Source organism: Molothrus aeneus, chromosome 15 (assembly GCF_037042795.1).
Source record: "Molothrus aeneus isolate 106 chromosome 15, BPBGC_Maene_1.0, whole genome shotgun sequence".
Lineage (NCBI taxonomy): Eukaryota > Metazoa > Chordata > Aves > Passeriformes > Icteridae > Molothrus > Molothrus aeneus.
In genome coordinates, this window is record NC_089660.1 from 10,995,902 (window position 1) to 11,014,297 (window position 18,396).

The window sequence follows — 18,396 nt, forward strand, 5'->3', positions numbered from 1 at the left end:
ATGTAGACTGTACTCGTGCTGCTGTGTCCCAAAGCTGCAGGACAGCTCAGGAGCCTATTTGAAAGTCACAGCTGTGACTCCTGTCTCAGACCAAAGCCCAGAAAATGGGCACAGCGCTGAGGCAGTCACACAAACCTTCCTGTGTCACGAGCAAAGAGCATTCACAGCAAATGGCACATAAATCAAACTTGCAGCAAGAAGGTGCTCAATGAAACTGGACTTTCTAAACAATGAACTCTTTGTTAGGTCCTTCTTTTTCAAGTGGGAAATTCTGGTCCAGCCCTTTCCAGGAAAAACCAGAAATTTTACAGATATTTGGAGATCTTTTCTCAGCTTCTAGGGGACATGCTTTGCAGCTCTTCTGACCACCCACCCCACCTGCAACCCACCACTCTGTGCCTGCAAACCATCCCATTCAACACTCACTGGCAGCATGGACATCTCCATGGTGCTCCAATGATCCAGCTGTCACTGATCCAGCTGTGCCACCAGGAAACTGAGATCCTCTGCAGGGCCAGGTGCTGCTCCACAGACCACTGCAAGGCACAGTAATGTTGGGGTACAATGGCCATGAAGATACTCTGAGGGTGGAGCACCTCTGCTGTGGGGACAGACAGAGACACTTGGGAGTGTTCAGCCTGGAGAAGAAAAGGCTCTGGGGACAACTGAGAGCCTCTTCCAGTGCCTAAAGGGGCTCCAAGAGAGCTGGAGAGGGACTTGGAGCATGGAGGGACAAAACAAGGGACAAAGGCTTCAAACTGACAGAGGGCAGAGGTAGATTGGATATTAGGAAGAAATTCTTCCCTGTGAGGGTGACAAAGCCCTGGCACAGATTGCCCAGAGCAGCTGTGGCTGCCCCATCCCTGGAAGTGTCCAAGGCCAGGTTGGATGGGGCTTGCAGCAACCCAGGATAGTGGAAGGTGTCCTTGCCCACAGCAGGGGTTTGGATTGAGATGACATTTCAGGTCCATCCCAAACAAAACCACTCTGTGATTCTGTGATTATTTTCCTGGAAGTTTACCTTTTGTCCAAGTGACGGCCGTGAAAGATTCACAAACCGCTTTAAACCAAATCTGATTATTTCCTTGAACTTTTTTCTCATTCGGGAGACTTATTATAATGAATAAAACAGTCACAACCAAACGTTTACTGACCTATTGCATCATTTTCCTTGCACTGCAGGGGATGGAACTGCTGTGAGGGGGGCTTTGACCAAAACCACACCAAACTACCAGTAAAGTACTGCAACTTGACCACTGTGAGTAGTCGCTCTGAACCCCACTTATAAAAGCATCCAGGGGAAAATCCGTGCTGAAGCTCCCCCAAGGCCAGCCGGGCGGGGTCCATCCCTCCTCCCGGCCCGCCTTGAGGGCGGGGTGTGCCGGGAGGCGGACTCGCTCCGGGCCGGCGCTCGGACTCGCTCCGTGCCGGCGCTCGGAGTTGCCGCAGTCCGCGGGCAGGGAGCGCCCGCCGCCGCCGCTATGGCGCACTCGGTGGTCCTGCGTGGCCCTTCGCCGTGGGGCTTTCGTCTGGTGGGCGGTAAAGATTTCAGCGCCCCGCTGACCATCTCCAGGGTGAGCTCGGAGGGGGAGCGGGGCGGCCGCAGGTGATGGGGGCGGGCGGGTGGTACCCGGAGCCGGGCGGGCTCTGCTCGGGCCGGGCGGGTGGCAGCGCTTGGGCTCTTTTCAACTCGAAATTACTCTATATGCACTCAGATGAGTGCTCCCCTCTGAGCTTTGCACTGTTTCAGCTGCTTTCCCCAGTGTTACAGCGTTCTCCCTGCTTTAGTTTTTTTGGATGTTAATTCATAAGGATCTGCTTTCAAAGTTTTTAGTGTTCGCAGGGTTTGGATTCGTGCCCTGGACTGAGTTCACAGGCTGTTGGGGTTTTTAAAGAAGGCATGAGTTAAGTCAGCAAGAAGTTTCTCCATGCAGGCTGCAGTGTTCTGGGGTCTATGTGGGCTGGTAATAATTACTGTGTAAGTGTACTCACACTTGTGTTTGACCTCACAAATATGTATTCTGGAAAATTCTTTGCTAAGACGCCCCAGATAGATTGAAGTAGGCTTTGTGTGTAGATACGTGTGCAAACAAAGCATCCCCCGTGCAGGAAGGCTGGCGGCGCGGCGGTGTGATGGATGAGGTGCTGGGTGCGAGCTGGGCACGCTCCTTGGGGCACTGAGTGTCCCTGCCCTGCTCTGCCTGCCCGGCATGTCGGGCTCTGCAGCCCTGGGCAGCTGCTGCTGAATTTCTGGAACAAACACTGAGTGCATTTGTTAAAAATACTGTTGTAATGCGCACAAGCTGTTTGCTGTCTTTTCATTCATCTGCCAAAGCTGTGACAGAAAAGACAAAACACGGATCCTGAGTTTCAGAGAAATAATTATGGAAGAGAGTGTGTTTTAAAGAGGTTTAGTTTGTCTTTGAGTTCAAACATGTCTATTGCACGGCTTTGTTTCTGTTTTTACTTTGGCCTGTCCCTTTCCCAGTGCTCCAGTGAGGGCTGTTTTGGAGGAGAAGCAGGAGGAGCTGGATGGAGGAGAGGGAAGGTGGGTGTGCAGGTGGGGCTGGCTGTGCAGCACGGGGGAGCTGTATTCCAAACAGCTGCTGCAATGTGCTGTGAGAGGGGCACTCAGCTTTTGGGGTTCAGCCTGAGCCTCCTGGACATGGAGAATTCTATTTCTCCTCTGGTAACATGGGATGTATCAAAAATCACTTCCCAGCAATTGTAGAAATGTTCTTGTTGTGGAAGTGAACATCTGAACTCAGTGAAGGGAGCCAGTTTTCCTGTTACTTTAAAAAAAAAAACCAAACTGGTTTAATATTAAACAAGAAAAACCTAAGTCTGCTTCTGCCTAGATAGGTGGCTTGCCAAATTTCTTGTTTGATTCAGCAAACCTGGGAGGTGTGAGGAGGATGATTCTCCTCAGGCCAGTCTTGCTGTGGATCACCAGGAGTTGTAATGCAAGGAGCAGATGTAGGGTGTTATTCCATTTGGCAGCCTTTTAAATTGGATCCTTTTTTAATTCTGTTCCCCCTGAAGAGTGGGCTGATGCTCTGATGTGCTGTACTCTAACAGCTGCTCCCAGAGGGTGGGAAACAAATCACTAGGGTGTAAATCTAGATGTAGGGTGCTCTGCTTAGGCTCTAGTCTCTAAACACAAGAAAACACCTCACTTGCTTTGCAAACAGTACCTGAAAATGTTAAAGCTGGTGAATTATCTTCTGCTGCAGCTCCTGGCCATGAGGATGCAGGAAGGGGCTGCTGGAGGGCTCCCTGGGGAGCCTGGGCTTTGCTTGGTGGTGGCTCTGTGCAACCCTGCTACTGTGCAGAGCACTGATCATGGCTGTTGTGGTGCCATATTCCCTTTTATTCTGTAATTGTCCAGGAAATCTGTTCTTTCTGGCTTTAAATCTTGGCAAGGGGGGTGGGGGCTTCCCGTCTCCAGGAATGAGAAGCCTCCATCCCCTTTGCCCAGCCTGGCTCACGGCAGGAGACTCTTGCTAATTGTGGAGGCTTTTGGCTGACTTCTGCTTCCCTTCAAAGTGCCTTTCTTCTTTAATTTCAGTTTTATTTGTTTTATACTAAAATGCCATTAAATTACAAACATCTTTGGAAAGGCAGAAACCCTGCTGGGAGGCAGGACCACACTCTCAGATTCCCACATCCAGCTGTGGGCCCAGGATGCCAACATGTGCTGGGTGTGCTGGGCTGCCTGAGGGGTGTGGGACTGCTGTGTCCCACTGCTTGGCCCAAAGGGGGCTGAGGATCAACTTGTCACAAGGTGTTTGCATCCTACCTGGTTATGTTGGGAAATCAGGTTGCAGTTTGGGATTTCAGCATCCAAGGCCACCCACATTCACCTCTGGGTGCTGGAGGCTGGAAATAATGAAAGGAGCTGCCAGAGTGAGCTCAGGAGGAGGCACAGTGGTGCTGGGCAGGGGACAAAGCTGAAGGTGGTCTACAAAGCTATTGTCAAGAGATAAATGACAATATATAGATTTGCTAGCATGAAACATGACAATGACCCTGTCCTGCTTTGGGATGGAACTTGCCTCCTTCACAATGGTTTACTTCGACCTTTTAGCCCCTGTGAGGTGGCTGTGGCTGTGCAGGTGCTGATGGTATTTACTCTGTCCCTTGCAGCTGTCTCTAATAGGCTCAGGACATTAAGCAATGGTCTTTTTTTCTTGAAAACAGCTCACTTCTCTCTGTGATTTGATAAGTCTTAAGTGACAAGGGATAAGGATCTGATTGCTCTGCTGAGCAGCTGATGCTGAACTCTGCCCTGGAGAGGCCAGGGCTCCAGGTGGGCTGTTGTGTTCTTTGGTATTAAAGATAAATGCAAATCCAGAAGGGCATGCTTAGGGCATCTCTCTCATACAGTCACATGAAAAGTTAGGTGTGCTACAGATACCCTTTTATCCTCTTTCTTCCTGTATGTTCAGGAGGACCCATATTAGCAGGGCTGGGCTGGTTTGGGGGCATGCAGCCCTGGAGGGTGATAGTGGTGTGCTGTCAGCACAGGGCTCAGTTTGTTTCATAGCCACTGTTACAATGAGCTAACAGTAGGTGTAGGACATCACATCATTAATAGTTACTCTTCCTAATGATATTTATGGGAGCAAGAAATGATCCAAAAGATCTGCTTCGAGTTGACCTTAATGACTCGAAAGTGGTTTTTAGATTTAATTAAATTTCTGGTAGCTGCTTTTCCTTGGTTGAGCAGGCCAATACTGGGTGCTGTGCTTGCCCCCTGTGGGAAAGGGGGTTCCCTGTGGCTCTTATTCCAGTGACAACATTCCTTTTGACCTGCAGCCATGGCTCAGGAACAGGAATGGAATAACTCACTTGGCTGCTCTCAGTGTTGTGCTTGTAACCACATCAGTGAGTGCTGTGGTTCTGTGTGGGATCACAGTTGATCTACCCCCTTGCCTGGGATTAAAAGATAATCAGTCATGAGCGTAACTGGAGGAGCTGAATGCATTTAATCATTTGAACTTGCTTGTCCTGCTCCTAGAGCAGCTGATGTCATCATCTGCCCAGTTCTGCCAGTGTTAATCCATGCACTTGCTCTTTTTGAAATCATAGATTAATTACTTGGATAAACAGATAATTGACAAGTGGACCAATTCCAGTATTTTTAAAATGAGATTTTAATACAAGTTTTCCTTTATCTGCTGGCTTCAACATTAGTTTACCCGCTGGTCTCTAGAGGAGCAGCAAAAATGCAAGTTTCAATTTTGGCTTGGAACTGTAACACAAGAAGGATGAGAAATAATTGGTCTGCAATCCATTATCCAGGTATTGTTTGAGTTAAGGTTGACTTTTAAACTTAAGCAGCTTTCACATTTGAGCAGAGATGTGTCCTGTTAAAGGTTAGGATACTCGAGAAAGAATTCTGCTGAGGAAGGAATTCCAGTAAAAGTGGTTTTGTTGACTCTGTCAGGGCAGCCAGCAAATGCCCAAGTCTGTGCTGTGATCCTGTGTGAATGCAGAGGGAACTCAGTGGTATAATACCTGGGGAGGGCTGGGAGGTTTGTTCTTGTGTGGGTGGGATGGCTGAGCAGAAGGGGCTCCCCAGGGCTGGCAGTAACAGGTTTGGTTACTCCAGAAACTCTGCATGTGTTGGTGTAGAAGGCAAGGATCAGAGACAGCAGCAAAAGGAACAGGAATTTTGTCTCTGTTTGAGACTAGTTAGGAGGATTTCAATTTCCATAATGTGGGGTTTTTTGTTTTGTATAGTTCTTATGTATTTGCTAGTTTATCAGCTGGAAATGATGCACTCTGTTCAGAGCTCCCAAATGGACTGAAGAAGCCCCTCTAACTATGGTCCCCCCGATTTCTGCTGACTTTTGTTGGGTTTGCTGTCTGTGTTGAGCTGAGGGATGAAAGCCATCCCTCACTTGGTTGCACAGTAAAGTTGTTACAGTGTTTCAAGTGGGATGATTATTTCAAGTGGAAGGAAATACTTTTGCTAGTCGGTTTTTGTTTTTCTCATCATTCCTATAAACCCAGGGCCGAGAGGTTTGGGTGTTTAAGTGTGAAGCTGTGCTGGTACAGAACACTTAATCTGAGCTACAGATAAGAACTAACAGAAATATGTCAAAATATATTTACTGCTGAAGTGTTTCTATGGCTGAGGCTTTGTTTAATAACTGAAAAAGGAGAATAAATGCTTGTGCTGGTTCAGGAAACAGTAGTGGTGGAACATACTGGAATGAAAACCTAATACTAATTACTGTAATTAAGCACCCTGATAATCCTGAGTGGGAAAGCAGGTGGAAAGAATGATTCAAGTAGAACCATGTAGGCAAGGTCTGACCTTGGGGCAAGTTAACAAAATAAACCCAGCACACCCATGAAAACGCCAGGCCTCTGCCAGGCTGGACAAAGCAGCATAGGGTCAGTGTCCCTGGGTATTTGGGATTTGTGGGTTTGGGGTTTTCTTCCTTCCCCCTTCCATTTGTTTCAAATGGTGGTGATGTCAGCTTCCCTTAAAGATTCAAAGATTGCCTGTTGGGACAGGTATTCAAAATTATTTTGTAGAAGTGTGCACTTAAATCCCACTTGATAAAGTGGGTTAAAGGGAATAGTTAGATAACAGGCTTACTCCTGTTGGTGCAAGAAGTATACAGGGGGAATTATGTGCAATTATTCCTTTTTTTCCTAAACTTTTTTTGCTCTGTGATACAGCTGATGGTTATAATCCTGGTCCTCCTGAAATTGGGTAAGTCCTTTAATTTTTATACAAATATGTCATTATGAATTGTGTGGAATTAATGCAGACCAATGCAATTTATTTTCATTTTTGATAGCTTGAGGATGAAATACATGTCACAGGAAATCCTAGAAGGAGCAATATAGTATTTCTAACTGAATTTGTTTTCCAACTTCTTCCAACATTCGCAAAATGCCTTGACTTGTGGTTCTCAGATCCCCAAACACTTAGTAAAAACGTTTTTATTTTTTAAGTCATCTGTAACCACAGGTTCTCAAGTGTGAAAGAAAACAGTAGCTCTCTCAAGATCTAGCAGTGTTGATAGAAAAGGTTAAAACAAACAGGTTCACAGAAAAATACTCTGCTTGATTTGTTATCAGTGCCAGATGTGTGCCAGAGCAAACCCCGTATCTCACTGAGCTTGTTCGTGTAGTGGGTTTGTACACAGCCCCTAACACCCCACTTGCCCCAGGCCCTGGTAGATAAGGCTGTGTTTGGTTTCTACTTCAGAATTTACACAAAAACTTCAAGCAAACACAGGTTTCACTCTGTTACTTGAGCAACAGCAAAGATGTCAAGCCACAGTGTGGCTTTTGAGGAACTTTTCCAGCCAGGAGAAGCCCAAAACAAAACTTGCTTTCTCTCCACAGAGAACACAGCTGTATTTAAAAAAAAATAAAAAGTGCTGTTCAACAGGATTTCAGCCAATGAGTTTTCCAAACACCATCAAGATGCCTCACAGCCACACTCAATCCTTCTTGACAACCAGAGCAACTTGCATTCACACCCATTAAGCCTTAAGTAGTTTTACATATTGTGTGGATTGATAGCAAATTATGTGGCAATGACATTTTACAGCCCATGCTTCAGAAAACAAAATATACCAGAATAAAGAAGATTATTTAAAGTTGTTATTCTTAATTATTAGATATGGGCAGTGCTCAGCTAAAAGAGAAAGCTGTTTTGAGCAGTTGACTCCAGGACTGGTCGATAACAACAGAGGAGATTGTCAGAGGGGAGGTTTGCAGGATGCTGACCCTGCTCTGAATGCTGTTGTTTACCATAAGCAACAAAACACTTCAGAAACCCTTAGCATATACAAAGATTCTGGTCCAAAAGACCAAACCCTGCAAAATACTTGACATTCACCATTAAAGCAGCTGTTTAGCAAAGGCACAAATCCCTGCACTCTGTGATTAACACCTGAGTGTGCTGCAAGAATGAAACTTCAGGTATGCTCACCAACTGGATTAAACTTTTTATGTTGAAGAATTTTTTCCTCTTTGGAGATCACTCTGTACACTTTCCTTTGCATGGGAAGGAAAGTGTCAGCCTGCCTTTCTGGACAACAGGCAGATGATTTGGAAGGCAAACTCTAAGCAATTCCTCTGTCTTCTGCACAGTGCTTAATGCTTGCTCCTGAGAAGGGCTTGAGAAGCCCTGCTGCTTGTTGAGGGGTGTCTGAGGGGGAAAACCTCACTGGAGAGCTGGGTTCTAAATCCCTGAAGGAGATGAAGCTCTTCTGGCCATAAACACTTTCTGTGATGCTGCTCAGGCTGGTCTGTGCAGAGGTGTGGTACCTGAGGGACTGGGGTGATGCTCCAAGCACACTCACACCAGGGGCTCACTGGTGTCCCTAGGGCAGCTCTCCCTCCCTGGCCTTTGCTCCCTAACAAGGCAAAGTAAACACAGAGCAGATTTAAGTGTAGTAGCAGCTGTATTGCTGAGTGGGGCTGTTCTGTGCAGTAAAATCTTTAACTTGTCTTTGGAGGAGGGAGTAAGGGGCTCCTGGTGGCTGTGACCATGGGGCGTGCTCCCAGAGCTGTGTGCCCTTGGGCTGAGCAAGTGAGCTGTTGACAAGATACACCAGGTGATCCTGGTGGATCCCTTCCTTGTTTTTCTCAATCCATGTTTTAAGGTCTGCACATGGGTTAGTGGCTGGTTGCTCTAGAACACAGGTCCAGTTTCACTGATTCTCAGCCTCTTCTTTGTACAGAGCCCTCATTCTTTGGGCTGGGTTAGGATCTACTCTATGGAACTGTTTCTAAATTTGGATTTGGATCCATTAGTACTTGGATTCTAAAGGATTTTTGACTGTCTTGCCTTTTATAATATTTGTACTCTGATTCTTTCCCTTCTATTGTTTTAAGATTGTTTTCTTCAGTAGTTAAATGAATTCAGATTCCATGAACAGTGTTCTTCATGTACTGGGCTGTGAGCTTATCTAAATAATGTCTTGATACATCAGACTTTATATAAGCAACTAGAAAAATGCAAATGAATTGGCAAGGAATTCAAGGCAGGATGCTTTGAAAAGCTGAAGAGAATCCCTGGAAAGAATGTTTAAAGGGTTTAGGGAATTTATTTTCATTAGTTAATTATTTGACTCTTGGTTCATCTTGTTTTAAAAGATGTAGCTATGTAAGATCATTCCCTACCCCATAGCATGGAACAGACAGGCTTTGTTTAAAAGCTGAGAATTTTGTCACACTGTCTTGAAAGTCTCTCAAAGACTTTAATTGTGTCCTTTTGATCACAGTTGCAGAACAGAAAATTCCCCCAGCCTAGCCTACAACAAACTACCACTGATTTAAGAGAAGAGTGGTGTGGTCTGTGTAGGCTTGTTTGAGATTGCACCTTTTAACCCATTAAATCCTGGCTTTGTTCACTGATGGGATGCATTAGAGTACACTTTTAATAAAAAGTGAAGATGTGGCAGAGATAAAGCTGCCTTCATTATGTAGGTGGGAATGGCCTGAATAGGCACCTTTTGTAGATTTGGATAAAAAATTTCTGTGAGAATAAAGACTAACCTGATCTTTCCCATGGCTGTGCTGAGGCCTTGCAGGCAGTGAGGAGCTGCATCCCTCATCCTTCAGTCTTGACACAGGTGACCTTAGATGCAGGTTTCTGGGGAAAAGAGTAGAAGTAAAAAGGGATTAAGTTAATATTACAAATTAACCTTTTACTAAACTATTGATTGGTTCAGCTTGTGGTGTTTGCCCAGTTCTGAAGTTGGCTTGAGCAAAGCTGTTTCTGAGTAGAGTCATCCTTGTGGTGGGCAGGGCTCCCATCCCTGTGAGAACAGGGGTGCAGGCATGGGCATTTCACCCTCCCAGCTCTGGCTCCCTTCTGTGGCCAAGCTCCAGGGCAGATGGTAGAACACTGTGTTTCAAGAGCAAACTTCTCTTGGTGCAAGATTATTCTTGCTTACTAAGTTAGACTGCACAGCTCCAACACCAACCAATTTAGGTTAAGCACAAGGCAGTTGCCCCAGTGTACTTTATTTTAATGGCCTGTCATCGTCAGATGCCAGCACTCAGTAAATCCTAGTGATGTTCCAGTGGCCAGATAAGAGAGTTGCTGCTTGCTTTGGGACTATCCCAATCTGTTTCATAGCATCAGAGTATGCACTTGGCTGGGGAAGGGGCTGCTGGAGGGTAATTGCCTTAGAGGAGAGGAGAGGTGGATGATAATCCTGGAAAAAGCAGTAGGGAATATGGTTGAAAAAACTTAATAAACACAACCAATTTTTTAAAGTGAGATAGTTCCCTGGTGGATGATTTGGCAAAAGGCATGGTGTGGAGGTGATGCTTGCAGTGCTGTCACTGAACCTTCTGTGGTGACTGAAGAGGCAGAGGGCAGTGAAAGAAGAGCTGTCCACTGGGAGCTCTTTCTTTAAATTTGTCTTTTTCTTACTGGAACAATAGAGGGGGTTGAAACAGGCACCGATATTGGACCTCTGGTATTTTTTGAAACACAATGCTATGTGGAAAGATGTCACAAATGAGACATATCCCGAGGGGATTAGGAAGAATAATATTTTTATTAGAAAAGGGGGGGAAAGTACATTCTGGCTCCCTAGGGGAACAAATCCCTGCAGGACACACCCTCCACAGGCATGCTCTGCAAGGAGGGGCTGCTCTCTGGGACCTGGAGAGCCTGGAGCTGCTTACCTGGGGCAAGTGCTCTGCAAATACCCCCCTGTGCTCTGCTCTACCACAGCATTGCTGGGCAAATGGTTTGTTTCTTTTAGTCTTTTCTCTTTATAAGCTTTCTGAAGCATCTTCATTTTCCGAGAGAGAGAAGCGAGGAAGCAGCTGCTTGTTTTTGTGGAGGGGTTAAACTCAGAGGGTTGTTCTTGATTTAATTTTGGGAGAGCAGTGAAGCTGGCAGGCGTGCACTCTGCGTTCTCAGAGCAGCAGCCATGCTGTGTGTGCATGGCTGAGAACACACCAGAGCTTCTTTGGGCATAAAAGGAGCTGGGGAAGCCCCAGTGCCAGTGACCTCCCCAGCACATGAACTGCTTTTGCACCTATTTCATGCTTGGCTCCTTCCTGCTGAAAATGTAGCAGTGCTTTGGTGGTGGGTAGCACTGGGATCTGCTTAAGCATCTCATGAAGAGCTCACCCCAGCCCTGCCATGGTCTCTGGTGACAGGTCACTGCACTGGACCTGTTCCTCTGAGTTGCTTTGATTCACTCGCAGAAAACTTGGGGGAATTGGCCTTAAGCTGAAGTAAGAAAGCTTTAGATTAGATAGGAGGAAGAAATTATTTCTGTGAGCATGGTGAGGTATTGGCATAGGTTGCCCAGAGAAGCTGTGGCTGCTCCATCCCTGGAAGTGTTCAACACCAGGTGGGATGGGGCTTGGAGCAGCCTGGTCTGGTGGAAGGTGTCCCTGCCCATGGCAGGGGGTTGGCGTAAGATGATCTTTAGGGTCCCTTCCAACCCAAACCATTCTGTGATTCTATAAAACATTCAGCTCCTCTGGCTTGCATCCCAGGCTGTGCCTCAGAACCTGCTGAGCACCAGGGATGGCACACAGGCAGGGGTTGGATAGTACTTCTGGAGCAGGAAGATACAGAGGGATGGTCCTCTCCCCTTTCTGCAGGACTGGCATGTCTGTGTTGGGCAACTTCACCCCAAGTCTGCTTTAGGTGGCTTTGGATTTATGTTGTCCTTTCAAGGGCACAGGGCTGCAGTGACTTGATGCAGGTTTTCTTTGCAGTGTTTTTAACTTCATAACCTGTCTGATTACTCTCAGATTCGTGTGTGCTTCCTTGAAGTCACACACACTGTGGTTCTGGCTCAGGGCAGACCCGAGGGCTCTCTGGAGAGAGGCACAAGTGAGTGCCTCTGATCCAAGCTCTATCCCAACACCTCTGTGCACTGCCAGGCTCCAATGTCATACAATCACAGAGTCCTTCGTGGGACAAGATTTTTAGGACCATCAAGTCCAGCTGTTAACCCAGCACTAAGCCATGTCCAAAGCAGGCAGAACCCCTGCACTTGGGTTCAGGCACAGCACTGACCCATAACCAGACTTGTCAGACTTTCTGTGGAGTGTTTGCTGTCAGTGGCTTTGCACAGCTGTGGGTCAGGAGAACTTAGTCTACGGTATTTTAAATATTATTCACTAAAATACAAACTTTGGGCCTGACAGACATTACAGTAATGATTCCCAAGCTGTTTAGACACCGATGCTGTATCTCAAATGAATTCTTGGAGTCCAGCTCCATTTCAAGCCCTTGGTTATCTCCACAACTAGCATAAAATGCTAATATGAAAATACTGCCAAAATAATTTGAAATAAAGCAGAAGCTTAAATTAGGAAACAGCTAAAAGTCTCATTTGTGAACAGCTTATTCTTCAAGGAAGCTACAGCATGGTTAAGACCAGTACAGGGGAAAAAATCCATCAGACATCTAGACAGAACTGAATAGACAAGAACAAAATACAGCTGTCCTGGGTCAAGCTGAAGGTCTGTTAATCTAAAAGCCTGCTGGCAGCCAGGGCTGTGGGATGAACACTGAGGGAAGCAGATAACAGCAGGCAAGAGCATGGAGGTGCTTCCTTGGAGTTGCTGGTTGAGCTTTAGGTTGACTTTCTGAGGAGTCTGGCAGCTTCTGTGGCTGTAAAAGGACCCTAATGCCCCATGAATGGATACAGGGGTCAAAAAAAAACCCTAACAATGCCAGGGGAAAAATAATCCTGTCCTGGCTTGAAATGTGTCAGGGCTAATGTGTGTGGAGCTGAGAGCCATCTCCTGTTGTTTGCTCTGAGCTGAGTCACAGGGCAGCCCCTGAGCAGTTGGTCGGGGCAGGTTTGTTGGAGCCAAACAACCCAGCTGAAACTATTGAAGGGCAAATGGCAAATACTGATTTACTCTGACAATGCAACAAAAGCTGTAACTTGGGCTGCCAGTTCTGCTTAACTGTCAGAAGTGGTTTGGAGCTTGTCAAACACCTTCAGGTTTGTGTTTCAGCGTTGCCAGGAGCTGTGGTCCTGCAGGGAGCAGTGCAGCAGTGCAGTGTTACACTGGGGCTCTCTGCTTCTCACCAGGGATAGCTCTACTGCAATCCACAGGGGCTGTTGTGGTAAGACTAAATCCTCTTCTAATTCCCTACAAAAACAGCACAAATTGTCCCTGGAAGTGTTGAAGGCCAGGTTGGTTGTGGCTTGAAGCAACCTGGGTGGAATGTGCTACTGTGTTGGAACAAGATGGTCATTAAGGTGATCTTTAATCCTACAAGCCATTGCAGGATTGTATGAAATCAAGATGAAGGCTGGGATGTGCATGTGTGTGCCCCCTTTCTAAAAAAACCCCACCTGTTTAATGATGAGCTGTGGCTGGGGGGCTTCTGGGCACTGGGGAACTGCCCCACTTGGTCTTACTGTCTGAAAAACTACACCTGGTCTGCCTGGTTGCTGTCATGCACTGCTGTAAGCCAAGGGGAGATGGTGGGTACAGCAGTGCTCCTGTTGTCTGGATTTCTCAAGGAGGGTGGGGCAGAGACCCACCATCTAAGACAGGGAATTCCATCTGTGTAAATCAAGAGTAAACAGAACCAAAGCACCAGCTTGCTGTAGTGCAGTGACACATGAATAGCCAAAAGTCAGGCTTGCTGTAACTCCTCGGTTGATAAAATATGTTTGGTTAGCAGATGCTGTGAATAAACTGAAGAGGAAATTAGAGGGAAACACATAGCATAGAGTTTAACCAGACATGTTTACCTGTTCTGAATACGCCTTGCGTCATTCTATATTACTGTAAAATTAAAACCACATTTAGGATGATGTAAATGAAATGGTAATTTCTCAGGAACCTCTTTTATGGGCTATAGGATTGATCTTGTTGCTGACCACAAACTGTACCTGGACCTGTCATTAGCTCCTCAGGAAAGAAGTTAGAGGTTTTATAAGGTTCTGGCACTCTGACAAAACCAGAAGGAAAGAATCGTGGAGGCTTAAAGAGCTGTGTGATATTTATAGAATGAAACCGTGGAATTGTTTAGGATGGAAATCATCTTAAAGATCCTCAATTTCAGCTGTTACCGCACCACTGCCAAGGTTACCACCAAACCATGTTCCCAAGTGCCATATCTGCTAAATCCCTCTGGGGCTGGTGACCATGCAGGGCTAGAAAGAGACATCATTTGGATGTCAGTCCAGAAGAAGTGATGTCAAAAGTGACCTCTCTCCCAGTCAGGGGGATGGTGGTTAACCAGAGGAGGGTTTCATGTGCTGTTTAGGGACAGACTCCTGCAGCATCATGAAAGGTCTGCAAGCCAAAGGAGTGCGAAGCATCTCTCTGGAAAGAGTGTATTACATTTATTTCAAGCAAGAGACAAATGTGAAGAGGGGACCTGGTCACACAGTGGCTGGAGTTGACTGAAATTCCATATTTCAAAGAGTGCTGTTGTAGGGAATGGCCCTTGGAGACCTGGGGCTCACCTGAGAGCTCTGGCATCCATCCCCAGGTAGGTGCTGTTGGTGAAGAGAAAATACATTCTCCAGGAATAACTCTTCCCTTTACCTGCATCTTACTCCAAGAAACTGGACTTCTTTTTTTAAAAAAACTCCAGCATTCTTTTAAGTAACCCTTTTTTTTTCCTCCCCAGATTAACCCTGGCAGTAAAGCAGCCATGGCAGACCTGTGCCCAGGAGACATTATTCTGGCAATTAATGGAGAGAACACGGACAACATGACACATCTAGAAGCTCAAAACAAGATCAAAGCATGTGTGGACCAGCTGCTTCTCTCTGTGAACAGGTTGGTTCTCTCTGATGTGCTCTTGTGTCACTTTTGCTCAGAGGGCTTTTGGCTGGCCCTGGAGCAGATGTGCTCTCAGGCGGGGTTCTTGGAGCATCCCCATGGCCTGGGTAATTGTCCTGTGTTTTCAAAAACAGTAAATCAAAATTATTTTTAATGGTTCACTGGTAGAAAAAGTGGGTTCAGTTCATTTTTACATGTGGATTATTATTTGTATCTTGTAAAGCTTTTCCAGGCTGTGGCCTGAGTTGAGTCTTTGTGGTTGTGTCAACTCAAGCAAGAGTAGCGTGGGAATCAAAATGTCCTTTGGACAAACCCTTCCACTTCATTAACATCCACTCATCATTTTAAGCATCTGTTCAATAAAAAAACATTTAAAGGTCCTGCCATATTTGCTTTTTAGGGTATTTCAAAGCAAAATGAAGGCATGAGTTTGGTATTGGGTTTGTATTTTTTTTTTAGTTGGGATGTTTTGTGTGTGTGTGTTGTGGGTTTTTTTTTTTTTGGTTGGTTGGTTTCGTTTTCTTGGTCTGTTTTTGGATTTCTATTGGAATTAATTTTTAGCAAAATCACAAATTACCCAAGCAAAATGAGCACTCCTTATAAGGTTCACAAATGGCTAATAGTATGTGGCATAAGTTAAAATAAGTGAATATAGTTTTCCACTTCAGATTAAAGAGGCATTTCCTGATATAAAGAGCTATCATTTACTGTTTATACTTTTCTTGGAAAACCATGTAGTTCTGACTGGATGCCTGGGCAGTGGGGAAGGAGCACTACCATAAATGGAGCAAACCCTCAGTGATTCCTCATGGTTCCTCGAAAGGCATCTCTGAGCTGTCTGGCTAAAGCAAAGTCCCCTGAGCTCAGCCCATGGTGTACAGATGATGTGGCTTCAGTATTACAAGGAAAATAAGAAAAGCAAGCAAAACCACTTCACACAGGTGGAGTTTCCCATAGCCAAGGAGGGCAGTTATTCTGCTTTCCACCTGGAGCAGTTTTAGGGAGACCAGGTGATTTTCTACCCCCAAGAGAACCTGTGCCCAGGGCAAGACCAGGATTCCCTTCCTGACTGCCTGCAGGCTACTGGAGTTCTCCTTGGAAGAGGTGAAAATCCAGAACAGGAGGTTTTGGTGAGCCACCAGCTGCTGGGGTGGTCTGGCAGCAGAGCAACTTCACTGGGAGTTAGAACCACGTTTTGCTGAAAGCAGCTTTCACCTGCAGCATGGCAGTGTTCATTCTCATGGATGAGGGTTTCTGCTGTGTGAATTGATGGACTGAATTCCCACCTTTACATTTTAGCCCCTGATATCAGCTGATGCTTGTTTCTTGGCTCAGATTGGACCCTTGAATATCTCTGTGCAGGTGCATCTCCTCTCCTAGGTGGTGATTCCTGCACAGGGCAGAGGCTGTGGTCACAGAGGTCTCACAGCAGTGTTGGTGTGTGCCTTGCTGGGGTTAGGAATGATCTGCCTGCTTGGTTTCCTTTCCATGCTCATTCATGACCTCAGGGTGATCTGCAAGATGCTGTGTGGAGCGTCTGTGGCTTCAGGATGTTTTTCCCAACTGTACCTAGCAAGATGTGGATATTTTTAGCAGTGAGACCTTGTGGTGTGTCCAGAAGAGGTGAATTTTCTAACAGAGATGTTGCTGCTGGTGGCCCACAGCCTTTCAATGATGCAGGGTTTGTGGTTGACATGGTTGGTCTTTGCTAAGCAGTAGGATTGCAATGGTTTTGTCAGGCCTTAAAGTCTTCATAAACACAGATTTTAAAGACTTTTGTGTCTCACAGGCTCTGCAAAGTAGGAACAGATGGTGAAGTGAGAAGCTGTTCAGTTTGGGGTGGCTCCTCTTGGCGATCACACTGCTTGGTGGCTTCTCCAAGGGCAGAACTCACCTTGGCTTTGCCCAGAGATCACCATAAGAGTGGCATTTCTCTTGACAGGAAAAACTGAGTAGTTTGTTTTTTCTGCAGTAGGGACAGCAGCTCCAGTGATGAGCTATTAGGTCTGTTTTTAGTTTGGCCCAAAGTGGGTGCACAGTGACTTCATTCTTAGATTTCTCTCCAGTCTCCCAAGTGACCTGTTGGATCCTGTTGCCCAGCTGTTAGTCATTGCTGGAAGCACATCTGGCATTCCCTCCTAGGTGTGAGTGGATCCCTGCTCCAGGATCTGCCTCCTAGAATGTGGGGTGACCTGTTTCTGCCCAGGGAGCCATGTCCTGGGGTAATAATGAGGGGATTTGTTGGTTTGTCTGCATGTCCAGCCCCTGCTGTTTGTCACAGCTGTGGATCAACACCCTGGACCCTGCTCTGAGGCTGAGCTTCAAGAAAGCCCTGCCTGTGGTGGTGTGGGTTAATATCTTTTCCTTTGGGCAGAAGTTGCTCTTCAAGCAACATCTTTTCTGTACACTGCCTTCAACAAAATACAGTTTGCAAGCCAACACAAAAGATTTATTTTTAAATGTGTTTGTCTGAAATATATTTGAAATAAGAAGCCTGTTTGTTGCATGTCTTTAGTGAGGAACTGTTTTGTCAAAGCAGGCTTCCTCCAGCCAGGAATGAGTGAAGGGGAGGGCAGGGAGCTGTGCAGTGCTTCCATCCCCCTGGTGCCCTTTGGACTGCTTCATTCCATGCCCTTTCTCCACCAACCCTTGACATTATGTGTTACTGAGCTAGAGAACAAGATGGGTTTTGTTTTCAATCTCTGGTCAGTAAATGCCCTTAGACTGGGAACTTCAGTAGGAAAGTCAGACTGTGGGGAAAACAAGAAAGGGGAGTTACTGAGTGGCCTGACCAAGACCAAGTATCATGCATCACAAAGGCAGCCATAAAATGGGGTTGGAGCTGTGTTTTGCTGAAATCACTGCTTGAAAGTACCTTGGGTGTGGGATGGGAGACCTCATGGCATTGCTGTTCCTGCTGACACAGACTGCCAGGAAACCCTTGGCAGCACTGTCCAGACCTGCCCATCTGTGCCAGAGGGCCAGGGCGAGCTCCACAGCTTTTTGTGAACCTTTTGTCATCTGCCAGGGAGGATGAAGGCTTGGGCTGCAGCTTTCCTGAAGAAACTGGCCCTATGCCCACATTGGGAAAACTGCTGGCAAGGAGATGTCACAGGTTTTTAAGCATATTGGCCTCCATGGCTCTTCTGTGCCCCTGGAGCCCACAGTCAGTGTTGGTGTCTGTGAAGCTGCCTCTAGTCTCAGGCTGGACTAGCAGATATTTCCTTTTTTCAAATCTCTTTGACAAAAGGAAATATCTTTTATCAACGACAAATTTCTTGAGGGGGTTTTACTTCCTTCTTCATACCCTCAATTTTCTGCCTCCTTTCTTGGCCAGACCCCTGACCTCCCTGAAGTTAGTGGGTATTTTGTCCCTGGATCTTTTGGATCCTGCTTTTCCCCAACATGTACAAGTCTGTCTTTGGGCAGTGAAAGGCAAAGCAGCACAGTGGCCTTACTGTTCTGAAACAAAGTGGTTGAAAATCCTCATTGGTTTATGAAGGGAGTTGATTTATGTAACTGATGCCTATGTGGGCACTGATGTAAGATGTGAGGAATTACTTGGTGTGGGCACTCCTGGAACAAGGGCTGGATGTTCAGGCTGTGGTTAATGGCTCC

General features: G+C 46.3%; 1 protein-coding gene across 1 annotated transcript in view; it reads left to right on the plus strand.

The window, feature by feature from the left end:
• The first annotated feature begins 1,441 nt into the window (after window positions 1–1,441).
• PDLIM4 (PDZ and LIM domain 4) overlaps window positions 1,442–18,396 on the plus strand; it is a 44,587-nt gene continuing 27,632 nt past the window's right edge. The window contains exons 1-2 of the mRNA XM_066559961.1: window positions 1,442–1,574; window positions 14,624–14,775. Coding sequence (XP_066416058.1) covers window positions 1,482–1,574; window positions 14,624–14,775 — 245 coding nt within the window. The 5' untranslated portion in view covers window positions 1,442–1,481. The remainder of the gene's footprint in view (window positions 1,575–14,623; window positions 14,776–18,396) is intronic.